This window comes from Fusarium poae, chromosome 3 (assembly GCF_019609905.1).
Source record: "Fusarium poae strain DAOMC 252244 chromosome 3, whole genome shotgun sequence".
NCBI classification, from domain to species: Eukaryota; Fungi; Ascomycota; class Sordariomycetes; order Hypocreales; family Nectriaceae; genus Fusarium; species Fusarium poae.
Window position 1 is genome coordinate 1,223,272 of NC_058401.1, and position 24,701 is coordinate 1,247,972.

Sequence of the window (24,701 nt, forward strand, 5' to 3'; positions counted from 1 at the left end):
AATGGAATCATGACGAGACGGACTTTTTTTTTTTCTAATCAAGCGCAAGGAATGAGGTTTAAACGTATTTTCATATTTTTTGTATCATATATTATACACCCACGGCGTTCTTTTTCGGGGGTATCTATTAGCTTTTGCCATGAGCAAACGTAACGAATAAAATACGAAGGACATGATCTGAAACCAAACTGCAAATGAATTATCCGTCCGCTTATCGCTTTCTTGTCCGCACCATAATCTTCTTTCCTTTACGTGTGGTTCCTCCCGATGTAGCCGTCTTTGCCATTTTTGCCTTTTGGATCTCGAGTTCTCCTTCGGCGTCTGTGAGGACTTTGAGTTTCTTACGGGCATTTTCGAGTTGGCGGCGAAGACGGCGTAGAGCCTTGGCGCGCTCAAATTCTTCGTCTCCCTCCTTCTTCTCTTCTTTTTCCTCCTCGTCTTCCAAGTCTAGGTGGTCTTGTAATGTTTGTTCGCGTTGCTCTTCATCATCTGCAAAGACAATCTTTCTAGGCGCTTTAGGTGCGGTGGCAAAGTCGAATTCCGAATCGCTGTCTTGGTCTTGGTCTTCGTCTTCGTCAAGCTTGTCGAATCCTCGGGTGAGGACTACCTGCTCCTCCAACTTGGCAACTTCCTTTGCAACAACCTGTCGCATCGTTCGAACGTATCCGAGATCTTGTGTCTTGAGGAGTCGCACTGTTTCGACATCCATGACCTTGTTTCCTCGATCGCCTTGCACCTTTCCGGACCATGACTTTCCATCTTTGAGTTTGGAGCCTGGTCCCTTGCGGGACATCATGCCAAAGTAGAATTCATCTTCGTTTCGCTCGGAGGCCTTGTCGCGGAGGTTTTTGAGGGTGGCTTTCTTCTTGTTGAAGTCTTTGGCTCGAAGGGAGTAGTCCTGGAGGTGTGAGTAGTGGTTAAAGTGGTGGAATGCCTGAACAAACCTTGTGTTTCTCGAGAAGACCGAGACGACGACGCTCTAATGGTTGAGCTCTCTCACGGTGAGGTCGCCTGGCGACGGCATTTCGCATAGACGACATGTTGGATGTGGTGTGAGTGATGTCGAGAATGGTGTCGCAAAGAATGGGTGATCAGAGCTGAGCGGCAGAATTAATTTTGAGATTTTTGGCGGTGTGGCGTCGCTGAGATAAGATAAGACCAGACAGAGCACAGCCACATTGATGTTGACTTAAACATGAACCGGAAGCTAGATTCACTTCCGCCGATTAAATACGGATAAGCCAAGCTTAAAAACGTATGGTTAATTTTGAGATTGGCTGTAAATAAAATCAAGCTTTTTTTTCATCTTGTTTTGTCGCATTGGCGAGCTGAAAGCCTCCCTTGATTAGGTGGCTTGTCCAGGGGGTTTCAGCCTGTCAGCTTTTTTGTCATTGAGTTTCCAAGGCACGCGACACTAATGCACTCCTGAAAACCCAATGCAAGTGCTGACTCTGGTGATCTGCAAAGTGAGAACAGACAATTGATCCCAACAATTGATCTCAGCAATTGCAGCTCATTTGTATCCATCTGTATCTCGTCTGTGATCAAAAGTTGTACAAGCTTCCATCGAGATCAAATCTCGCCTAACGTCTCTTTGTTTAAAGTAACACAACCGTGCTCGCGTATTGATCTCCCTGCACTCGATATGTCATAGTGTCTGCGGATCTCACGTTAATCTCTAGTTATTCTTAGAAAGCTTGCGTGTCAGAGTGGGGAGCTACCATCAATAACTGTTTTACCTTGTCTTACATCCTTGTTTTACGGTGGCTTTCATCGTATAAGATCTGGCTTCCCCTTTCATGCTGTCAGCATTGGATCTTCCAAAGGTCTCAATGGACTTCAATTGAACGTATTTCACTCCTTCCTTTCCTTTTGTGTATTTCTCATCTCTTCTGTCGTAATCATGGGTGTTGCTTTACCTTTTACTGCGTCGAGGGCGATCTTCTCTCTCCTCATCGCAGGCCTCATATTCTACGGCCTTTTCCACGAGATACCGACTTACAAATCCCCCAAGATCACTTTCATTCCCAGCAGCTATGACTGGAGTAGACATAAATTACAAAATCCATTGGAATTGAGTAGCATGGTCAAACCTCCTCGTGGTTCACCTGCCAATCTTCCTCGAATTCAACACGACTTTTCCAACCCCGAGTTGAGAAAACGAGAGCTCGCAACAGCTGATCAACGACGAAAAGAGATTAAACAAGCTTTCCAAAAGACATGGAAATCCTACGAAAAACATGCCTGGGGACATGACGAACTCAAACCGTTGAGCTTGGAAGGTAGTGACCCTTTTGGTGGGTGGGCCGCTACCATCTGCGACAACCTCGATGCGTTATGGCTCATGGGTATGGAGCGAGAGTTTTACAAGGCTGTCGACTACGTTTCTCGTATGGACTGGGATCTCCCTACCAGCGCCGGTTTTAATATCTTTGAAACTACCATCCGACATCTTGGCGGTTTACTTTCGGCTTATGAGCTCAGTGGTGAGAGCGCCTTGCTGGCCAAGGCAATTGAGCTGGGAGATTTATTGTATGCCACTTTCGACAACACAGAACACATGCCACCACATACGATTCATTTCCGAGACCTAAAAGAAGGAAAAGGTCATCCTGAACCGCGACAGAGTACAGCTAGTTTGGGTAGTATGAGTATGGAGTTTACTCGTCTTTCACAGCAGACCGGCAATCCCAAGTATTACGACGCAATTGACTTTATCACCAAAGCTTTCGAGAGAACGCAAAACGAGACCGCGATTCCTGGACTTTGGCCTATTCAGATTAATGCGCAGGATGGATTCCGGGTCGATGATGATACCTTTGGCTTGGGTGCGAATGGCGATTCACTTTATGAGTACCTCATCAAGGAGTACGTTCTCCTACAGGGTCTTGAACCAAAATACGAAAAGATGTACCTCAAGGCTGCCGATGCTGCGATTGAGCATTTGATGTTCCGACCGATGTTGCCCGAGAAGGAGGATGTGCTCATGCTGGGTGAAGCATCGATTGCACCTCGAACGAAAGAGGTTCGATTGAGGACAGACGTGGAACATCTGACTTGTTTCGCAGGAGGCATGTATGCTCTCGGAGGAAGAGCCCTTGGACGAGATGACCACGTTGTTGTCGGCGAGAAACTAGCTCGTGGCTGCGCAAAAGCATACTCTGCCTATCCAACCGGCCTCATGCCCGAAATCGTCCACGTCGAGCGCTGTCCAACTCTAGAGTCTTGCGACTTCAACCCAAGTTCCAACAAAGAACCCCTCGGATTCCGCGCCAGAGACTCAACTTATCTCCTCCGACCCGAGACCATCGAGAGTATCTTTTATCTCTACCGCATCACCGGAAAGGAAGAGTTTCGGGATATTGCGTGGGATATGTGGCTTGCGGTTCGCGCTGCTGCTGAGACGGATGAGGCGTTTGCGGCGGTTGAGGATGTGAATGCGAAGGAGGAGATTAGGCATAAAGATTCCATGGAGAGCTTTTGGATGGCTGAGACGTTGAAGTATTTTTATCTCATTTTTGCGGATGAGGAGGTTGTTAGTCTGGATGAGTGGGTGTTTAACACGGAGGCGCATCCATTGAGACGGATGGTGAACTGAATAGGATTAGATCCAATAATAGAGACTGCATAAGTAAAAGAACAAACTTGGCAATTCCAGGTATCGTGCTTGAGACGGTTCTATACCGGGATTAGCAGTGGCCGTCGCATTCGGTTGAGTTGTTGAGGAGCCGGGGAGCCCATGTCCAACTCAATGGAAGAGCGACTCAGCTATCCGTACTCTCAGCTGACATGATGGAACAGACAGCAAGTCCCATTCGCAGTCTGAAAACGGATATGAGATATTGTCCTTGTTGTGTGAGTATACACGTACATAGACGACATGCATATGCACCGCCCGCCAACGAACAACAGCTGTGTCTCAGAATAATCCGTTTCAATTGTCAACATTCTTCGACTGCAGAATGACGTTTCTACGCAGCTGACCCCAGTAATATATATATACACACTCCCGAGGCAGTTTCGCACCTCGAAACAGGGATACTGGTCAAATCTTACTGTCCCTGCGTAAGATGACTCGAAGTGCAGAGTACCTGATAAAGATCCACCAGCACCAAGATCATATTATTATTCCAGTCTCACTTTATCGATTGGTACGATAACTAACCTATACCTATTTTTCCCTGAAAAACAGAAAGAATATGATGTATCATATCTCTGAGGCTCCTGTTTACGGCTTCCGGTCCTCATTGCGCCCGTTTGTATGAGCAAAACTCGACGCGACTCGGCTCTTCTGGCCAGCTTGAATGGATGTTTCATGGGTCAACTTGATGACTTCTGTCAGTCAACAAGCTAGCTCATCCTGGATGTACTGACTGGCCTGCGATCAGAATACCGCTCCCGGTCAAGTTTGCTTTCCTGCTTGCATCGTGCGTCGCAGCATCGTCTATGATCTGAGAGTGGTCTTATTTTCCTGGGGTGCCTTTCACGTTTTATGTCTTATGTCACTTTCATTTCCCTTTGCATCTGGTCGAAACATTGACAGGGCCATTTTTGAATGCTCTTGTATATTGCCCACACTACCGCGCTTATAAGCAGCTGTGGAAGGCTCAATCTGTAAATAATCACGGTACATATCTTCTTTGCGAGGCATTCGGGAGACTGTGATATGGTTCCGCGAACAACATTTAATAAGACTAACAAGGTTGAGCCAGTCAATTATCCTTGTCAAGGTTGGGTGGGTACTGGTACAGCATTTGGCTTACGGTTCAACCATACCCTAGTCATCCCTTGCATCAACTGACATGGTTTGTAGAACACCGCGGCGGACGGTCCAAGGCCCTTGCTCACTAGCTCTGGGAATATCTTCTAGAACATCTTCGAAAGTAGGGGTTGCTTGGGCGATAGCAATCAGGTAATAGTACTGGGGAGGTTGAAACAGATCTTACATAGATCCACCAGGCTCTGGCGCACCGTGACGATCTCCTTACAGATACCAGTTGACTTTCTTCTACTCGAGATAGTCACTAACAGTATTGGCTAGAATGGAATCCTTTTTAAAGTATAGTGATATGTTCCCATTCAGTGGTATCAGTAGGCTTTCACTCATTCCTTCGCTTCTATACTTCCCCGCCAAAGATGTGAATATCGATACGATCTCTGGTCGCATCGGCAATGGTGTTGTCTCCATCCTGGAGCAGAGTGATAAGACCTTGAGCTATAGCGTAACGGAAGTAATGAAGAAACCGCAAGAGACATTACCGTCGGGTCCATTAGTGACAGCCGATAGGCCAGAGGAACCAACACCATGATAATCCCGGCCGCTTTTGACCTACTGGAACGCACCGGTTCCTACACAGTCGAAGCCGCCGTTTCGAACGGGCAGGGTTACTAATTATCAGAGATCCTAAAGCACAACGACACAACAAGCGAATGTTATGGCTGGGTTTATTTAAATTGGCATACCGGTGTTCAGCTCTTGGCAAAACGGGCCTCAAAATACAGAATCGTTCAGGGATGTCTCCAGGCCCATGTAGCGAAACTTGCGTTGCTTGTGCAAACCTTTGGCTTTAACCACATACCCTCAAGGCTAGCCATTGTAGGCAATACGGTGCGATGCGGTACGATGCGGTGCGATGCGACTATCTACCTCACTGACACCACGAGGCTCTACTCTGATCGCCGACCCTTGGCCGCAATGAGCATACAATTTCCAGAACAGCATCAATGAGTGGTCTTTGCCGGCCGAACCCTGTAAACCTCATGCCGCTTTTGCTGCATCGTCAGCATTGGTGTATTTCCGTCGTGACTTGGTGTGGCTCGTGCTGGGTCTTGGTTTGGTCATTGCTCGTTCAGAAGACCAGACATCGGTAGCAGAGGCAGTGGTTCCCGTTTCGTTCAACCACATTTGCAGCATCTCAGGTTCTATTAATGGTTAGTGGATGTACACAGCGGGGATTGACTGCTGATTTTACGGTGGCTTTCATCTGTTGCCTGCTTCTGTCTAAGCTGCTCTTCTGATGGCATGTTGATAGCGTCACAAACACTTGTAGATAATATGAGATATAGTTTGGATATCTTGCATTCTCAAGCTACGGTCTATTATGTATTTAAATATCCCTTCATCACAATCTCTGCTACTCCAGACCGGACCTCCGACTTTCTCACTTACTCGGAGGTGCTTGGAGGCATTTGAGCATCAAGAGTCTGTGGGTTGGTCGCATGGATCTGATTCCTTCTGCCATCCGAACTGTAGCAGGGTAGGCAGGTTTGGCCTGGTCGTTTGGAGGGCTACGGGCCAGCTGGGACGGCAGCGGATTCGTATTGACCAGGGTTCTGTAGTTGTGAGATCAAGGAAGATCCGAGCTCTACCAGGCTAGACATTTTGTCCTGGAGAAGGACAAAATGCCCCCGATCTACGTTAATAGTGGATGTTACGGATGCATAGCCTTGTTGCCAATCTCGAGCCGACATCTCTTTTTTCCCTCTCAACCCCTGATGCCGCTGTTCCCCAGTGTTTAAAAGTGTCATGAATCCTGGTCAAGCCAATCGGTGAACAACCTGCCATTAAAGGTTCCGACACCACACCACAAAGCTTCACAGAGCCAGAGAGCCTTGGAAATTTCATCTTGTAAAATTTGTGATGGAAGACAATAAAAACGGTTTTGTTGTTGTAGTTATGAATGAAACGGCACGTCTCCCTTATACATTGCTGTTGAGAAAATGCAGATGATATCTACACGCATAGGTACCCATAGCCCCAAACAGCCCATCATAGGTGTACCAGCTTCCATTTGATAGACCCTGTAAACGACAGGCAGTTCACAAGACGATGTGGAGCCCCTCCCTGTCTCTCTGGTTCTCTTTCTCTCTGGCTCTCTGGCTCTCTGGCTCTCTGGCTCTCTGGCTCTCTGGCTCTCTGGCTCTCTGGCTCTCTGGCTCTCTGGCTCTCCTTCTCTTTGTCTCCCTCTATTTCATCTCGGGTCTGTCTGAACCTCTCATTCACCCAGAAAGCGCGCGGGCGCGGCTCTCTGTTTCTCCCCCTATCTTTTAATGACTATTGCGAGGTCGCGAGGCTCCACATGTACGCAGTACTTTAATCCAGAGTCGGGATGGATTCTCTGTCCCCTGTTCTATGCCATGCAAACACACATATATACCGTCCCTCCTCCATACATCTTTGAGTTGACAATACTGTGCACGCCAATCCCGTGTTTTCACCACCGACCCACTCATGGAGACAGCAAGTCTAGATTCTTCATGGACGCTCTCAAGAGCCAAAGGCTTCCTTGCCGGACTCATCTACATTGACTCAACACGGACAATCGTCAGTGAAAACTCGACCACAAACCCCATGTTCTCTCATAATGCCAGTCAATGGATTATCCTTCAACACGTCCACTCTCGGCTAGAAGAAACCCGTCATATGTTGATTGGTGCAATGAACAGTATCAGTCTCACACATCCTGATGACACCCTCGACATCTTTATCAACCCCATATCATTCTACAGGGCTGCAGTTAGTGGCTTTCACAATACCTTATTGGGCCTACCGCCCACTGCCTTGGGGGATGTTGTTGCGCTTTGTGCCATGTCGCACACCACCTCATGTTTCTTACATAATAGTGCTTGCAACTATCTCCGCTTTGATCCCTTCTCCGACTTTGATCTTTGGAGAAACGCCATTAACAACCATGAACATCGCCAAGCATTTGATGATCTGGTAAAGGCCGCCTGTTTAGATCCCTATTTGACTGCCCTGGCGAGTACTTATCTTGAACCCCAGTACAACGGCATGTCTAATGAGGCTCTAGAGTCGTTCTGGGACGTTGATCTTGCTACTGCCAATTCATTTTCCACTGGTTTAGATGAACAGCCATCTCACATTGTTGGCGAGGGCACGCAGGCTACTACTGCTAGTACCCAAGTGCCAGATCTGCAGAGCTTACAGGGGTCGCCAATCGTCTCCAACTTTGCTCATTTTCTAGAACATTGCGGAGAATTTCCACTTATCCTCGCTGGTCGTGGGGCGACAGTAAACGAGTGGAATCCCATCGGCACTTCCAAGCCGGATGAACCCAGATGTGAACGACGCTTCAAACGCTTGTACATACAATATTTGCAAGAAGGTGATTCTCCTGACAACACGATTATCCAGGGGATTATCTCTGTTGTGGATAACTTTGTCGATCTCGGGTATTGGCGATGTGTATGCGAGGTGCGCGACTACCTTCTGCTAGTCTCAAAGGTACTCTTAACTCCTGATGTGCATTACCTTGACGTGCGTAAACTGACAGTGCCTGCCTACCTACCAGGGAATGTTTCCAAACGACCAAGTTTTCTTGGACTTTGTTGAGTTGATCCAGAAGTCCATGGATGAAGTCAAAAATTACATTCGCTCGACGTGAGTCCTACCCTAGACCAACATATGGTGATTAGATTTGCTAACAATATGCCAGAACAGGAGTCTTGTGTCACATATGCGGAAAATTTGTTAAACACGAGAAGAACTTGAAGCGACACATGGACTCAGAAAGCTGTAGAAAGTCGCTGGGCCCGGCCGATGGACAGCAGTCGGCTCTTTGACAGGGGCGCCAAGATGGGTAAAGAGTATAGAACGTAATGGATAACGAATAATATAGAGAAAAGGATACAAAGGAGTTTCTATAATGGTTGGAAAACAGGAGGGCGGCCTTTAATTGTAATGTGACTTTTCCCAACCACGTTCTCGACGAGTGAATAATTAGATGACTGACTGAGCCCTGCGAGACCTGACGACGCAACAAGTGCCGACTGTGCCACACAAACACGCGGCAATATTCGCAAACACCCGAAAATGTCCGTTTTCTACTGTGGCTTAGACATTGCGATGTTTGCCTCTGGTCGTCGTCATGACAGGAAGAACGTTGCGGGACGGGTAGACTGAACTGGCGGCCTCCTCCTAGCGTGGCAATCTACGCACGGCAATTAAGCTTGCTTTTGAGTTGCCCCTTCCCACTAAAACCAACGAGTATGGGGTAAAGTGATTTAAAATTAAGGTATGAGTCAGCACCCTAGACACTGGAAAGCGCCTTCCTCAGACTCGAAGTAAAAAGTTGGCACTGGCGATCGACAAGACACGGGTATCGGCAGGAACGAAAGTTGAAAGAGGCTTGGCTGACATACGGCTGACGATGCGTGTTAGTCTGTGGCTGGCACGACGTGTTACTCGAAATAGCTGCACCAGCCTATCTTAGCCAGGAACAAGAATGGAATGACATTGACCATCGGCTGAAACGAAGAATGAGGAAATGGTGGATCTGGGGGCAACACTAAATGGGTGCTGGTGATGACATACTAGAGGCGCAGGCCTTAAAACAGGTTTAGATCTGCGCAGGGGAAGGAGAATATCAGTGTCTCATTGGTTGGAAATAAAACAGAAACAGGGGCTTACAGGTGGAACATGACGCAGTTCAGCCGTGGCATTCATGCAGGGCCTGTCTTAGTCCCCAACCTTGCTGTCAATGAAGGCAGCCACAGCGGTCTAGGTAGCTTGAGCTTGGGCGTACAGGAAATTACAGAAATCTATATCAAGGGGAGGACCTGCTGTTTCTCTACTTCTTTCATCATCACAACAAACAATCACATCTACTTTACCTCAATAACAACACTACTTTCAACCTTCAACCTTTAACCACCAACAAAACTCCAAACCTTCATCATGCTCTTCACCAAGGTCGTTATTCTCGCTGCCGCTGGCCTCGTCGCCTCTGAGGCTGCCCCCCAAGTCACCCAGCCCGCCGTCCTCCGTCGTGATCTCGGCGACGACCTCAAGAACTGGGCCGAAACCAAGGCCGGAGAAAAGGTCACCAACGTTGAGGAGTGGGCCAAGACCAACGCCGACAAGGTCCAGCAGTGGGCTTCCGAAGAAGGCGGTGATGCCAAGACCTGGGTTCAGGACAACTACAGTGACGCTGGCAAGTGGGCTTCCACAAAGGCCGATGCCGCCAGCACCAAGATCGAGGCTGCTATCAGTGGTGCTTCCGCCAGCGCCTCTGCCGCTGCCAACGACGACGATGACAACGCTGCTGCTAGCCTCGGCCAGTCCGGTGTTGTTGCCATGATGGCTGCTATTGGTGTTACCGCCTTTGGCTTCTTCCTCGCTTAAGCGACTTGTTTCTCTTTTCGATCGCAAAGATACCTTACGCAGCATGTACATTTCTTTCACAAGCAATCGGAGTTTGGGACCCTAGGGCATAGACTGGTATCACATAGAATGTGCGGATCTGGCTCGGAGGGATAATGACTAGGACAATGAACCACTTTCAAACTATTTTACATCTTGACCTGAATATGTATGTGAATGCTGATGTATGCTTGTACATGGTGAATGCTTCTATAATACATGTGATACTAGTTCCAAGACAACAGCTACTCACTCTCTCCGCAACTGCAACCCATAGGGCTCGAGTTGCTCATCCGTCAATCGACTAGGAGATTTAACAAAAGGATCCTCTCCCTTCATCGTCTTGGGAAACGCAATCACATCCCTTACCGTCGCCGTATCCGTCAACAACGCTACAAGTCGATCAAAGCCCAACGCAAACCCGGCATGTGGCGGACATCCAGATTCCAAAGCCTCAAACAGATGCGCAAAGTCACCAATTCGTTTATCTGTCATTTGTAGAACGTCACTCATGATGAACTTTTGTACCGACGCGATGTGGATACGTTCGCTACCGCCTCCGACCTCCACACCATTGAGAACGAGATCGTAGGCTGCGCTCTTGGCTTGAAGAGGGTCGGTGAAGAGGAGTTCGAGGTCGGCTTTTGAGAGAGGCGCTGTGAAGGGGTGGTGTGATGCTGCGATACCTGCGGCGCCTTCTTGGCCTGGCTCGCCTTTCTCGGTGGGCTTGAACATGGGAAAGTCTGTCACCCAGACGAACTGCAATGATCCTGGATCCCCGAGGCGAGGCGTCTCCATTTGTCCTTCTTCGACAAGGAACTTCCATAGCGCAATTCGAACATCGCCTATCTTGGTGGATCCAGAACAGTATTGGCCCTTGGGTTTTTCGCGTGCTTGAAAGACGACCAGGTCACCCTGCTCAACACCCTTATCCCCTGCCACAAGATCGACAACGTCTTGGAACTCGAAACCAAGCGACGAGAAACCTTGGAGGGGTGCTTTTCTGTCGCACACTAGAATTTGAGGCTTTCCATCGGGGTTGTCGGCTAGTGAGCTTGGTAGGTTGTCCATAAACTTGGTGACCAACTTGCGCGCTTCGTTGGGGTCTTCTGTCGAGATGGGGAACGTGAAAGCTTCTATTAAGGGATCTTCCAGATGGGTGATCATGCTGACGAATTGTTTGTATGGTTCGAGATCGGGGAGTGCGTGGATCTAGACAGTTAACTATAGTCATGAAGGCTTTAGAACAACGTACCTTGTTGGGGATGCGCAAATCCGGCTTGTCGCTTCCATACGACGATATACAGTCTTGGAACTTGAGGGTTGTAAACGTATGCGCTACAGGCTCGTCTGCTGGACGTTCGCCTTGGGGGATCTCGGACAGCACAGGAATACGCTCTCCACGGATCTCCTTGTAGCTATGTGCCGGTCGCAGTGCCTCTAGAGCGGACAGAATAATGTCATTCACATCCTGTCTCACCTTTGATGCGCCTGCAAATGACCACTCCATATCAAGCTGTGTAAACTCGGGTTGACGATCCGCCCGACTATCCTCATCACGGAAACATCGCGCCCACTGCATGTACCTCGAGACACCGCTAGCCATGAGTGTCTGCTTGTATTGCTGAGGACTTTGGTTCAGCGCATACGCCTTGCCGCGCTGACGAGTCGGCACCAAGAATTCCCTTGCACCTTCGGGCGTCGACTTGAACAGTGTTGGTGTTTCGATATCCGTGAATCCCTTCTCTTGCAAGCCCTTGGTCAACTGTCCCTTTAGCCATGACCTAAACTTGAGTCTCTCTTGTAGCTCTTGGTGGAATCGGATCTGGTAGTGGCGCTTTTTGGGAGGGAATTGGACTTCGGGTGTAACGATGAGGTTTTGAGGGACGGTATTTAAAGCTCGAATGTCTTTGAGGTAGACTGTCGTTTTGGATGTGTTATCGGCTGGCTCGGCCTGGCCACTGACACTGATGACGACGGGACTATATGCGGGGATTTTTGTGAAGAGGGCGTGCGCGTTGGCGTCTTTCTTTGCGTCGGAGCATATTTGGATGGTTTCGCCCGAAGGTGTGGTAAGGTCTGCGAATGCGAGTTGTTTGTGGATTGTTCTTCGTTTGCTCAAGAAGCCGACGCATTTTTCGCTGCTGCCGAGATCAAGAGGGATATCGGAGTTGCTATCTGCGCATGTCAGGAAGCAGATCAATAGTGACAGAGAAGAACATACACTTGTCCCAGGCGCTGAGGATGTCGCTACGTGCAGCTGCGACAATTGAGCTTTGGGTAAAGTTTCGGGGGCATTGTCGCGTGCGTAGGAGTGACAGAGGTCTCGTGCATGTCCCATAGCGCAATGAAGCGCGACAGCGGGCGAGAGGGAGCACCATTGCGGCGAAGAGCTATGTCTGAGTCAATTGAGGCATGAAGATGTATGTGGGCCGATAGTTATCGACAATTTCACGTTGAGCTTCGCTTATCGATAAGCCCCACCAACGCCGACTTACACGGACCATGCCCATACTAAGGTTAGTACTCGTTGGCTAGCCGGGAGGGGGTGCCAACTAAGCAAGCTTAGTTGGCCACAAAAGTATGAGACAAGGCGAAAAGTGTGAGACAACCCCGCACAGGCTGCTGTCGCAAAATCATGACTTTTGCCCGCCAAAACCAATGATTTCTAGGACATCAATCAGTAAAAAAGTCATATATCACGTCCATCAAAATTATGCCCTCACAATCAAATCTGAGAGCTGCTCAGGCCGTTGTTCTTTCACGCCAGCGACTTCGCCGCGGTCTCAATCGTGATGCTGCCGGCCGCCGAAAGAAGCCACTGACTCTTCGTGCTGCTGAAGCTCGATATGCCGGCTCTGCTCGTGCATCTATCGGCCGCATCGTCAAGAGACTTGAGGCTGCGAATACCGTAGATTATGAGGATGTTGTCGATCCTAAGATGGGGCGCCCGCGGCAACTCACGGATGAGGAAGAAGAAGCTATCGTGTGTTATATCATCTGGATGGAAAAGTCAGGCCTGCCTGCCTCCAAGTGGGAAATAGAAGATGCAGCACTTACTCTGCGGCGCCGCCGTGATCCTGATGCGAGACCTGTGAGCAAGATGTGGTACTCTCGCTTCCGCGATGATCATCCTGAGCTTGCGAAATCGATATTGAAGTCGAGAGAAGCTTCGCGTGCCGAATATGAGGAAGGCGGCGTTGATGATACGAAGGAGTGGTTCCAACGCCTCAGCGATGTGATGACGAAGTACAATATCGGTGCATCAGAGACCTGGAATGCAGATGAAGCAGGAGTTAGAGTCGGAATGCTACGAGATAAGATGGAATGCCTCGTTGTACGCACCAAGAAGAAGTCAGCAACAGAGGTATTTTCTCCGCAAGATCGCGAGACTTGCACAGTCATCGGCTCAGGCAACGCAGCCGGCGCAACAACGCCCCCTGGCTGATCTTCAAGTCGTTGCCAACGCTTGAGTGGGCGTTCATTGAAGGCGATCCTGATATGCGCTTCGCTCAGTCAGACTCGGCATTCTCAAGTGCGGCGATAACGCTCGAGTGGGCGAAGCACTTCAACCGATGCTCGTGGGAGAAATCTGCTACTGTACAGAAACGTCAGCTTGATTTTGAAGAGTGGTTTGGGTGTAATGAGCACCTTCAGGATACAAATAACCGCTTGGTTACTCACGATATGCCTCCCGCGGCGAGGCCTGATGATGAGGCTGTATGGCGGCTGCTCGTTATCGACGGCTTCACAGGCCACGGCTCATTCGAATTACGAGAATATATGATAAAGTTCAATATTCTCGTAGCATTTCTTCCGCCTCATTCAACGCATATACTCCAGCCAATGGATGTAGGCGTATTTCAATTCTGAAGGAAGCGCATCAGAAGAAGCTTCGTGAGGCGTTGCGGAAGGGAAATCTTACCTTTGGCCGGCGTGCCTTTGCAGGAGCTTTTCAGGTATGTGCCTTCTTAATCAGCCTTCACCGAAAAAGGCCCCTTTTCTCACCAAAATCAGGAGATCTTTAATGAAGGCTTCACTGCCGCTCACATCATCTCGGGCTTCCAAAAACGGGCATCTACCCTCCCACAGACCGACCTGCCATAGAATATCTTCTCAGGAAGCAGCTCAAGAAGAAGAAGACCTTCACGCCTGCTCATTTCTCACTTCTTCCCTCAGATATGCGATTTCACGCCGCTTCCAGCACCGCCGAGACCATCGGCGAGCGATATCACGATATCCTCAGTTCTCCTACGCTCGCAGGGCTCCGGCACATTCGCAACATCGTTCATGAAGCTGTGGTGCTTGAGGATGTTATCAAAAAGTACGTGGATGATCGAAGAACTCGCATCGAAAAGCGGTATCACGAGAGAAAGCGAGGCCGCCGCGCAAAGACTGTCTCTGACCTTATTCCTACAGTATCGCTGCAAGATCTGCGAGATCAACAAGAGGAGGCTATCGCCGACGATAAGAAGAAGCAACATAAGCAGGGTATACGATTCACACGATCTGTCATCATCAAGGAGATGAACCGCCTCAAGGATGAGTGGCGAGAGAATAAAGAAGTTATCGTCAACGGCATACCAAAGAGGCTGCAGTTCAAGCAGTGGTTGGAGCACACAGGGAAGCAATATGACTATTTATCTATGGATACACAGCGTTCACAAATGACTCAAGCACTGAAAGAAGAGACTGACGGCTATATGATAGATACACAACTCCCTGATGATGTGCGTGAAGCTATCCGCAAGGCACAGTATGCCGCGAAGCCCCTCAGCGCCGTTGATCTCACCGGCCTCCCTCACAGTGATGATACGGTCACTTTCAACCTCACACAAGCACACGAGCACGAGGAAATGGATGAAGAAGACGAGATTCTTCCTGTAATTGAAGTCGCCGGCGGCAGCGAAGTCGAGATGCCCTCATCGCCGCCCTGTGCACCTGACTCTGAGTCATCACTACCTACACTTCCCTCAACTCCTTGTCCCTATCAACACCACACGCAGCTTCATGAGTCACTTCGTGATATCATCAGGGGAATAAGAACGGCACAAGAAGATAGCCTTATTGGCTAAGAAAACAGATATACGGCACATTTTGGCAGGGAAGCTGTTTCCCTTGCCAGAGCATCACCAGAGCCGTCGCAGTCATTTCTCCCACTCTGAAATAGCCAATAAATCAATAGAAGCTTCAAACTACGCCTTTTCATCAGTTTGAGCCTATTTTGACAAGATTTGAGTGTCATTTGATTGAAAAAAATGGTATTTTGGTGCAAATCACGCCAAGTGGGCATCTTCCGGGATGTCTCACACTTTTCGCCTTGTCTCATACTTTTGTGGCCAACTAAGCTTGCTTAGTTGGCACCCCCTCCCGGCTAGCCAACGAGTACCTAGTTTACCTTACCCAGTCGTTGAATGGTGGAATATCACGGTATAGTGGCACACGATTGATTTTGAGAAACGAAATAGTAAGCACCTTGATGGGATCCTCAGGGTATCAGAAAAATTGGCCGCTGTAAGCCTAAGAGACGAAATCAGTGGGCCACTTTATGCTCTTTAGACTATAGCTCTTAGACTACTTATTTTTGTAACCTAAGACTTAGGAGGACATTTTTTCTGCTACCCACTAGGGGATAACAACCCTGGTTATAAACTATATTGTCCTAATTCCATTCTCATTCCCCACTGTCCTATGCGCCTTCACATATCATGTGTTGCTGTTTGTTGCTGGGGCTGTCCATTTCGCGTGCACGTCATGGCCGCATCCGGCTTCACAAGGTGTCACAGGCAATAGTGACCTGGATCTCGATCTTGTGTTTTAGCCACATTATTGCATTTGACGTTTGTCCCCCTGCGGGCCTCGCACTGCGTAAAACCGGTGTCTTTTTTGCAACCACACAAGTAGATGATAAATGTTGAGGTGCACATTGTAAAGCTAGCGATAGAGATTTAGTTAGTGATACTGATGGTCTCACTTTGGAGGCTGTCTAACTTACCTTGCAGCGTTTGATAGTGTAGACAGTATAGAAGCTATTGATAGCGTTGATAGCGTTGATAGCCCTCAGGGTATCAGAAAAATTGGCCGCTGGAAGCATAAGAGACATAATTAGTGGGCCACTTTATGCTCCTTAGCCTATAGCTCTTAGGCTATTTATTTTTGTATCCTAAGACTTAGGAGGTCATTTTTTCTGCTACCCACTAGATAGCGTTGATAGCGTTGATGGTATAGACAGTATTGGCAGATGATCTGTTAAAGACTTGGTTTGTTGAGGAGAGAACTTTTCAAATGGAGGACGTGGTGAGGTAGAAGATAACCCCTTGGTTCTGGAGCCTAGGGAGCGCCTGCTGTAAGAACCGAAATGACGCTCAGTCTCGGAAACTGCGTAGTAGTGCCTGCCTCCTAGCGTCGCGGCGATAGATCAAGCAACGCCTGGTTTTCGTTGGTCTGCCTGAGCGCTGCTTGAGAGGCAAGAGGATCTGATTGATTTGTCAACCCCTGTGGTCCCTTGAGTAAGAAGGCGCTCCTGCCTTTGATGAAAGTTGTAGGAGGTATACGCGTAGGACTCTTGAGGAAAAGGAGCATACATATAATCTGGCTAGGACTTTGATAATGAATTACTGTTTAGAATGGCTGGGAATTTGATAATGAATCACTGTCGAGAATGCGTCTATGCAGCGTTTTGTTTTTAATATGAAAGTTAGCGGCAATAACTCCGAAAGCGTTAACTGATTATATGCAGAAATACCCTAAGTAAAATCTCAACTTGTTTCTTCTGGATGACTGGGTCCGACGTATCCAGAATTAAATTTGTAAAGACAGCTAACAACGTGTTGGTCGAAACGGATAAGCGCTCGTCTATTGTAGAATATTGTATCTGTTCTGGAACCTTGTATCCCATAGCCTCATTTGATCTGCTCAACCATTGCCTCAAAGTCAACCAAATCCCAAACCTCTGCAAACTTGCCATCAACAACATGATAGAGAGTAAACTCTGTAGTTTCCACCTTGCGTCCGGTAGGTTGATATCCTCGAAATTCACCCTTGTGCGTTCCAGTGATTCTGAAATGCAGCGAAAGATAATCGCCTTCGATAACTAGACGTCGTAGTTCCCACTTCCAGTCGGGAAATGCAACCACTAGAGGTCTAAACTGGGCAACAACGTCGTCTGGGTCTAGTGGTTTGTCCATGACGTTGAGAGGGGACTTGTAAAAGGTTTTCATGCCTTCAAAGTCGTGTGCATTGCAGCATTCGAGGTATTTTTGGTAAAGAGATCTATACTCTTCAGCTTTGGAAGTGGTTGATTCTGTCATTGTTGCTTGGCTGCGGCTGTTATCGTGATAGGTTTGAGATGAGAAAGTTAACTATTGTAAGAGAATCAGAGGGTTTACCGCGCTATTTAAGAGTATTGTACAATTGCGATGCCCATTTGTGCTGATGGATGATTAGACAAAGCTTACCACACTGCTTACATAGGTTTGTCATCAGTCAAATCGCAACGACTACCTAGACCAAGAGTGAGCGCAGCATATAACTATAATAGGAATGAAAATTTGGCCTCAATCGTCTTCAGTTCCAGCTACAGAAATCCAATCGCCCCTAAACTCTGAAGCCATGGAACTTTCCCTTAAACTATGCCGGCTATTGAATCTTGGTTAATATGATGGGTGTCAACTTGGAAGCAATACAGCCGTACAGAGAATCGTTCAAAGGCTCGCAAACCCTCACATGAGCCTCCATTGTATTTTAACAATCAATTTTCGGATCTTGTAGCTTCCGCCTGCGCCTTTTTAGTTTTATTAAAGCTTTTCATTGATAGTTTATGGTTTTGGCTTCCAAGTATACTGGCGTTTTCGGTGTGCAGCTTTATCGAATTTGTTAATCATGATTTGTTTATTTCGACTAGGTACTTGGGCTTTCGCCCAGGCCTTCTCAGTTTTATCTCGGTTATCAACAAATATTAATCTATCTGCGCGGATTAAATTTTTAATAAATTATCAAAGTAAGGTTTCTGTCAAGTCTTATTTTCTAACCTATACGTGACTCTTTAACTCTATAATGTCGGCTATGACTTATAAAAGAAGCGTGTGTCGAGCCGTACAGACAACAGCACCCTTTTCCTCTTGCAACCTCGATCAGTCATCCAAGGCATCTACTCGTCACCGATCGACCTCAAGACAAACTCGCTCAATTTCATGGGCCCAAGGCTCGTTTGTTTAAAATCGCTCTATCTGCTCGCATTCACTTACACATTGGTGGAGTTTTAATTGCGTTAGGCTGTTACGCACTTTAGCCACTGAAGACGGAAGCTCTCTAGCGCTTCTCTCACACCCCCCACTAACAACCTCCACTACAACCCGCGATTCTCTCACTCAAACGTACGGGTTCCCACACTGATGGCTTCCTCCATGCCTCCAGGATATTTATCCGCCACAGAATACCAATTCAACAAAGAACAAGCCGATGCCATCGTACGAACCGCTTCCTACCACCGCAGGCCGTACTTCTCCTCCGTCATCTGGTTCACACCTAGCGAACACGACGATGTTCGTCCATGGATAGCAACACCCTTCCAACGGACTTCAAATGCGGGACTCGGTTCACTCGACCAGCTACCGACCGAGCTCTTGCATGACATCTTGTTCCGTCTCGATCTATACTCCTTGCTCAAGCTTCGACAAACGAATCTGAGATCGAGACAGACGATAGACTCACTGAAGAAGTACCAGGTGCTAGTCTCACATGGACTAAACCTTTTCTGCGCCTTATTACGAACACGAATTGCCCTCCAAGTTTCTCTATCCGACTTTTACGACGCTCTCTGCACCAAGGTCTGCAGCCTTTGCGGCGAATTTGGTGGATTTATGTCTCTCTTGACCTGGAAACGATGCTGCTTCGATTGCCTCAGGGACGCTCCCGAGATCCGAGTGCGAACTCTTGCCTCCGTCCGGAAACAGTTCCGCATCAACAAAGCCGAATTGGCCCAAATGAATTCGTTCAAGACCTTACCAGGAGAATATACGCTGGATGACAAAGTGCTCAAATCCCGCGTCACTGTCGTTTCCATTCACCAGGCCAGTTTGATTTGCAGGCAACCATTACCTGTACGAGGTCAAAGCGATTTTGAACGAATAATGAAATATAATTTCATGGGGTCGTGTGCGCTTCCATATTATGATAAAACAACTGGCGATGTGGAATATGGAGTGTCATGCGCTGGATGTGAGCTTGCTCTTGGAATAAGCATCGCCCGCCTCGGACCCAACGAATGGCTGGCCAATGCTCGAGACAAAGTGTATGCGCGAGATGGCTTTTTGAAACATTTCCAGTGGTGTGAACAAGCGCAGCTCTTGTGGAGAACGAGTGATGAAGGCAGCAAAAGGCCACCCGAGCTACCAATCAGGGCTTACAGAATGGAGGACTTCCGAAGATGCGGATGGAATATACCTGCTGATATTTTATAGCCAGAGTATAGCTCTAACAGGACCTGGTCTCGGGGCCTCAGAGGATTAGCCACTATATGCATGAAGTTGCAAAAAGGAATGATAATTTGGATGGGGGGGAAAGGTATATGAAGCGAAATGTTCTCTAGAATTTCTATCTTGGAAGCTCATGCGGAACTCTTGGGGGCGTACAAGACATCTTGGATCAACTTGCAACGGCGAAGGATGACTGACGCACCTGCCAGTAAACAATTCAACGAGCTCGGCAGCAAGGTTAACAAGAAGCCCATATTGAAGGCTTGGACAGGGTTCAGTCTGAATGAGATCCCGGTATGAGATTTGTTTATCTGAATTTGAATAACTGTTTACCGTGGGGAACAAGATGATGGACCTTCCTATTCAAGAACTTCGCCTAGTCAGATATGACTCTTTCTTGGCATCAAGACGATGATACAAAGCAATGCAGCACGATTGCGTGATTACACCGATCTTTTCCTGACAAAGTAGGTTAACAAGTCAAACTCCATATTTCATGCAACATACTTATCACTTCCCCCGATTATTTTCTATTCGTCTTTCGGAGATATTAATGGTCTCCGGTAAAGGCGGGGTCAATCACATCTGCAACTTATAAACCATCATCAACCACGAAAATGGAAGAGCCTCACAAACCTCAAAAGTCAGCCAAGATGAGCGAAGTAGCACACTCCAACGTTGTCGTTATCGGTGGTGGTATCGTCGGAGCCTCCATCGCCTGGCACTTGTCATCCGAAACCAATGTTACTGTCATAGCTGAAGATATCGGTGGCGTGGCAACACCCAACTCATTCGCATGGATCAACGCCGCATCGACAGACAAAAAGTTTTACTATGACTTTCGTCTTCGTTCTATGAAGCGATGGAAAGAAATTGAGCAAGCCCTCGACTCGCTTCCGATTTCTTGGGGAGGCACAACTACTTGGGATAAATCACCCGAGGAACTCGAAGCTGAAAAGGTCAATGCTTCAGCTTGGGGTTACGATGTTATTCGTGTCGACAAAACAGAGATTTCTGAGATTGAACCTCATATCGAAGAGACTATTCTGCCGGAATGGGGTCTTGCGTATGGACAAGAGGGAGCTCTTGAAGCAGAGATAGCAGCTCGTCAGATGATTTCTCAAGTCGAAGAAAGAGGAGGAAAAGTTGTCGAAACAAGAGCAAAGGGTTTTGTCAAGACTGAGGGTCGTGTTAGTGGTGTTGTCCTGGATTCCGGCGAGACTCTTGCTGCTGATCATGTTGTCGTCGCTGCTGGTCTGGGAAGTGTCGCCTTGCTCGCAACAGAAAACATCAAGCTGCCTCTCGACAGCTCAGAAGGACTTTTGGTAAACACAAAACCAACGTCTAAAAGACTCATTAACGGCGTCATCAACGCACCAGAACTTCACATCCGTCAAACAGTCGAAGGGGCTCTTCGTTTTGGATCCAGCTATGCAGGTGGTGATCTCGGCGACGATGCGGAAACACAAGCTCGAGAGCTTTTTGCCAAACTTCAAAAGGCAGTTGTCGGCGGAGAAGAACTCGAGTATAGTCACTACACCGTCGGACACCGAGTTCTGCCGGAAGATGGTCTGCCTATCCTTGGAGAGACTGGGTTGGAGGGGTCGAGCGTTGCTGCTATGCACTCTGGTGTTACCAACGGTGCTCTTGTTGGTGAGCTTTTGAGTAAGCTGATTTTGACGGGGGAGAAAGATCCGATTTTGGAAAACTTTGGACTTGATCGATTTGCGTGAAGGGCTTGTTTGTGTATAGCATTGCCTGATTGGAAGCCGTTACTGTCATGAAATATATTTTCAAGAGATTCACTCGAAGTAAAGGTGGAGTTTATATTCCAACACTCAATTCAATCACGGTGAATAACAATATCACTCAACTGCTACTAGATGTCAATTCGCGACTTGCACAGATCCCAATAGTAACTCAATATTTCACTCCTGCTACCAAGACTTCCACTCAACTTCACAGCTTCACAGGTCGCTCCACTAGATTCAAGCTTCCAATTTGAATTATTTATTCTTCCTATATAGCCAACCAGGCCCCCTCCCACCCAGTTTCAAGTCAAGCTTTATATCGTAAGCTATTATAACACTTTAGCTTGCATCTCTTTTTGGATGATTAGATTGAAAGCAAACCGGCATAAGATACCACAGCAATATGGTCTTTCCAAGAATATAAAGTATATAGGTGTCTGGGCGTTTGTATTCGTTGCGCTACAGTGATATCTCGCTTCTTGTTACCAGAGGCAGTTGCAAATGAGATCAATCAAGGGAATGTATTAGATATTGTAAATGTAGCTAAATTCAGAGTACTCGGACAGATCGTGTCTCAGTAATGAATGACTGTTAGGAACAAAATCAGATCAACACACACCAGATCCTTTTGGGGCCATTTCCATTTTGTCAACCGGGATGGCAGTAGACTCCTCAGCGCTGGGCTTATCACAGGCTCAATCACATCAGTTATATCTGATTCGTTTTAGATCCCTGGGGTTATCGTCTTCCACAGAGGCATGCTTCCCATTGCGCCGCTCTTGAATTGTTTGGAGCAGCTTGTCCAGCGCCTGGCGATCCGCCGGTTCAGCCACCTTGATTATTTCTTTTGGTTTCCCTAGCATATCGTCCTGCACATAATTACACTCGTCCATAGTCTCATCAAGATAAAGCGATACGCTTTGGAGGCAACGCCGTTTGTGGGCGAACCCCACATATCGGAATGTCATCATGTCCTCGTTGAAAGGGTTTTCAATGTGACGAAAGTAGTTTGCCCACCTCTGCGCATCAAAAGTAAAGTCCTCTAATAGAGGCAGATTTTCGCAGATACTGTCAAATAGAGTGTTCCACCTCAAGGGGTTAACATACCAGCCAGGCTCAAGTGCGTCAAGGTCTGGTTCATGAGGCACCTTATATCGGTCAGGATGTGTCGCGGGATCATAATTGGCATCCTGAACTCTCTTCCAACCTTGTAGGTTGACATTCCAGTAATCAAACTCGGGTTGAAAGACAAGGCAATGGGTAATAATTGGGCAGCAATGGAGATGCAGCCTTGTAAGAGATCTTATCCGTAATATCCAATCAAATTGATCTTGACGTAAAATTTCAAAACCTTCCAAGGTTAAAGTCTTTAATGTCGGAAATGACAGTTTACCGCCGTTGAATTCTCCTGGAATAGCGCCCCAGTATTCACCAGAGAGTGTTAATTCAACAAGATTGTTCTGTGCCCCGCGGAGGAATGTATTCTGTAGATAGAAGGGAAAGTCTGTTAACTCCTGCCGGTAGATTGTTGAACTGCTTTTTTTTTCGTTTTTCGATAGTTGACCCGCCCTCGTGGGTGACTTTGATGTGTAGACGCTTGAGATGTTCAGATGAAACATATTTCACAAGATCTCTATTCAAACGCATGTTTTGTAGATTCTCCAAAACCAATTCTTCAACCAGTCTCAAGCTTTGATGGCGTTTAGTCCGTTCGATCATAGCTTTCGCAACGGCTTCGAGGGTATAGAGGCGAGTCTCCGCCGGCTCGGTGATTTCCAGGCCTGTAAAACGTGACAGGTGCCTTCCTTCAAGCTCTCCTTCGGGACCGGTGCAGGCTGCTGAGAAGCGCACCTCTATCGCATCAAGGTTGGGCAGATGGCGGGTCAAACTTATGGCAGATAGGAACTCGGGCCATTCACCCTCTTTCCAAGATTGAGGCCACTTGTGCACTAAGCATTCATCACTTAAGAAGTGATTACTATGAGCCACTGTGTCGATGACAACGCGGCGAGCAGCGTCCCTGACTCGCAATGAGTCAATGAGTTTGTGCCACGCCCTGAACTTGTCATTTATAGTGATTTCGGTATGCCAGAGCGGCAAAGTGTGTAGTAGATGTACAGAAGCGATATTATTCCAGCGACGACACACTGCGCGAACCTGAAAAATGTGACCAAGCCAATCTAACAGTAGGCGTTGTTTTTCTCTTGGGTTTAGGAGGTGGCTGAATATTTTGTCCAGAATCTCGTCGGGAAAGTCCCCGAGTTCTGGGGCCTTGTTGACTTGTTCGACTTGGCATGAATTCATTTTGGATAGTAGAAAATATGTCCTCTTGCCCCGATTTCGCCGGGAAATGGTTGATGGGAATTGATGTGGATGTTCCTCAAAGTTTATACGCTAGCAGGAGGGACTAGGTAATTAAGTTTTACTTTTGCCTATTACGTCACATGCAAGGGGTTCCTTGGAAAACCAGGAGAATGATTGACGAAAGAACAAGGTCCCTGGCCTGATTAATTTATATTTGATACACTGGTGGCGTCAAAGTGTTATAATAAACATGTCTGATTTGTTTTATCCTGAATGTCATCTTCGCGGTTTTTACTACTGACAACCCTCTGTCCAGATATCACTGTCTAGCCATTAACATGACATAAAAGCCTTGAGACTGTGTAATAGCTATAAGTAGTTATTATAACAGTGTGAAATGATTATATCGTAAACAATTGGTGAATGGATTGAGATCGGCGACTTAGCAAGGGGGTAGTGCACTAATGCAAATCTTTCCTTATAAAGCCAAGTTGACCGGGGGGATGGATGATCTGACGCGTTTTCTCTCTTCTCCTCCTATCTAGCATGCCAAAGACTTGGAGAGTAAATTAATAATAACCGAGACGTCGTAGTGGTTTGCATCTGGACGCGAGGGAACATAGTACTGGCCTACGAGGTTGGCATTGGGATACAGACTTTGTTAATGATGTGTATCAAGTACCTTTTGGAGATACTGATATGTGTTTATTAGACAGAAGGTAGTGGTGGTAGAAAGGTTAACCTCCAACTCACTAATTCAGTATTTTAAATATAGCCTAAGTCATTAACTGACATTTATTTCATCTCATGTGCTTCCTGCAGTCAATGTTTCTAAGAAGTAATTGATGCCTCAATATCGGGTAGGTGGTCAATGACGGCAGAATCTAACCTCACGCCAACGACGCCGTCTTTGATGGTGATTAGTTTTTCCATCACATTAGCCAAGATGCATTCAAATTTCCCTAATGAACTCCTAAGCGAGGTTCTCAGCTACCTTGTAACACCAAA

General features: G+C 47.4%; 12 protein-coding genes across 12 annotated transcripts; 7 read left to right on the top strand and 5 right to left on the bottom strand.

Annotated features, from left to right (window-relative positions):
• Nucleotides 1-211: 211 nt before the first annotated feature.
• Nucleotides 212-1,040, bottom strand: UTP11 (Small subunit (SSU) processome component; the record flags this gene model as incomplete). The annotated part of the gene is made up of 2 exons (XM_044852248.1): nucleotides 212-898; nucleotides 945-1,040. The coding sequence occupies 2 exons, from the start codon at nucleotides 1,038-1,040 to the stop codon at nucleotides 212-214; spliced, it is 783 nt and encodes a 260-aa protein (XP_044704918.1).
• Nucleotides 1,041-1,903: 863 nt separating this feature from the next.
• Nucleotides 1,904-3,598, top strand: FPOAC1_007799 (uncharacterized protein; the record flags this gene model as incomplete). The annotated part of the gene is made up of 1 exon (XM_044852249.1): nucleotides 1,904-3,598. One exon carries the CDS (start codon nucleotides 1,904-1,906, stop codon nucleotides 3,596-3,598), a length of 1,695 nt encoding a protein of 564 aa, XP_044704919.1.
• A 2,160-nt stretch (nucleotides 3,599-5,758) lies between these two features.
• On the bottom strand, nucleotides 5,759-6,024 carry FPOAC1_007800 (uncharacterized protein; the record flags this gene model as incomplete). The annotated part of the gene is made up of 2 exons (XM_044852250.1): nucleotides 5,759-5,922; nucleotides 5,973-6,024. The coding sequence occupies 2 exons, from the start codon at nucleotides 6,022-6,024 to the stop codon at nucleotides 5,759-5,761; spliced, it is 216 nt and encodes a 71-aa protein (XP_044704920.1).
• Nucleotides 6,025-7,231: 1,207 nt separating this feature from the next.
• Nucleotides 7,232-8,583, top strand: FPOAC1_007801 (uncharacterized protein; the record flags this gene model as incomplete). The annotated part of the gene is made up of 3 exons (XM_044852251.1): nucleotides 7,232-8,245; nucleotides 8,313-8,401; nucleotides 8,457-8,583. 3 exons carry the CDS (start codon nucleotides 7,232-7,234, stop codon nucleotides 8,581-8,583), a joined length of 1,230 nt encoding a protein of 409 aa, XP_044704921.1.
• A 1,114-nt stretch (nucleotides 8,584-9,697) lies between these two features.
• FPOAC1_007802 (uncharacterized protein) lies at nucleotides 9,698-10,144 on the top strand (the record flags this gene model as incomplete). The annotated part of the gene is made up of 1 exon (XM_044852252.1): nucleotides 9,698-10,144. The coding sequence occupies one exon, from the start codon at nucleotides 9,698-9,700 to the stop codon at nucleotides 10,142-10,144; it is 447 nt and encodes a 148-aa protein (XP_044704922.1).
• Nucleotides 10,145-10,411: 267 nt separating this feature from the next.
• FPOAC1_007803 (uncharacterized protein) lies at nucleotides 10,412-12,543 on the bottom strand (the record flags this gene model as incomplete). The annotated part of the gene is made up of 3 exons (XM_044852253.1): nucleotides 10,412-11,374; nucleotides 11,418-12,340; nucleotides 12,387-12,543. The coding sequence occupies 3 exons, from the start codon at nucleotides 12,541-12,543 to the stop codon at nucleotides 10,412-10,414; spliced, it is 2,043 nt and encodes a 680-aa protein (XP_044704923.1).
• A 335-nt stretch (nucleotides 12,544-12,878) lies between these two features.
• On the top strand, nucleotides 12,879-14,269 carry FPOAC1_007804 (uncharacterized protein; the record flags this gene model as incomplete). The annotated part of the gene is made up of 4 exons (XM_044852254.1): nucleotides 12,879-13,529; nucleotides 13,619-14,014; nucleotides 14,050-14,121; nucleotides 14,180-14,269. The coding sequence occupies 4 exons, from the start codon at nucleotides 12,879-12,881 to the stop codon at nucleotides 14,267-14,269; spliced, it is 1,209 nt and encodes a 402-aa protein (XP_044704924.1).
• Nucleotides 14,270-14,343: 74 nt separating this feature from the next.
• FPOAC1_007805 (uncharacterized protein) lies at nucleotides 14,344-15,237 on the top strand (the record flags this gene model as incomplete). The annotated part of the gene is made up of 1 exon (XM_044852255.1): nucleotides 14,344-15,237. The coding sequence occupies one exon, from the start codon at nucleotides 14,344-14,346 to the stop codon at nucleotides 15,235-15,237; it is 894 nt and encodes a 297-aa protein (XP_044704925.1).
• Nucleotides 15,238-17,064: 1,827 nt separating this feature from the next.
• On the bottom strand, nucleotides 17,065-17,472 carry FPOAC1_007806 (uncharacterized protein; the record flags this gene model as incomplete). The annotated part of the gene is made up of 1 exon (XM_044852256.1): nucleotides 17,065-17,472. The coding sequence occupies one exon, from the start codon at nucleotides 17,470-17,472 to the stop codon at nucleotides 17,065-17,067; it is 408 nt and encodes a 135-aa protein (XP_044704926.1).
• Nucleotides 17,473-18,567: 1,095 nt separating this feature from the next.
• On the top strand, nucleotides 18,568-19,623 carry FPOAC1_007807 (uncharacterized protein; the record flags this gene model as incomplete). Its single annotated transcript, XM_044852257.1, has 1 exon — nucleotides 18,568-19,623. The coding sequence occupies one exon, from the start codon at nucleotides 18,568-18,570 to the stop codon at nucleotides 19,621-19,623; it is 1,056 nt and encodes a 351-aa protein (XP_044704927.1).
• A 632-nt stretch (nucleotides 19,624-20,255) lies between these two features.
• FPOAC1_007808 (uncharacterized protein) lies at nucleotides 20,256-21,371 on the top strand (the record flags this gene model as incomplete). The annotated part of the gene is made up of 1 exon (XM_044852258.1): nucleotides 20,256-21,371. The coding sequence occupies one exon, from the start codon at nucleotides 20,256-20,258 to the stop codon at nucleotides 21,369-21,371; it is 1,116 nt and encodes a 371-aa protein (XP_044704928.1).
• A 722-nt stretch (nucleotides 21,372-22,093) lies between these two features.
• Nucleotides 22,094-23,693, bottom strand: FPOAC1_007809 (uncharacterized protein; the record flags this gene model as incomplete). The annotated part of the gene is made up of 2 exons (XM_044852259.1): nucleotides 22,094-22,849; nucleotides 22,902-23,693. 2 exons carry the CDS (start codon nucleotides 23,691-23,693, stop codon nucleotides 22,094-22,096), a joined length of 1,548 nt encoding a protein of 515 aa, XP_044704929.1.
• Between the last annotated feature and the right edge of the window lie 1,008 nt (nucleotides 23,694-24,701).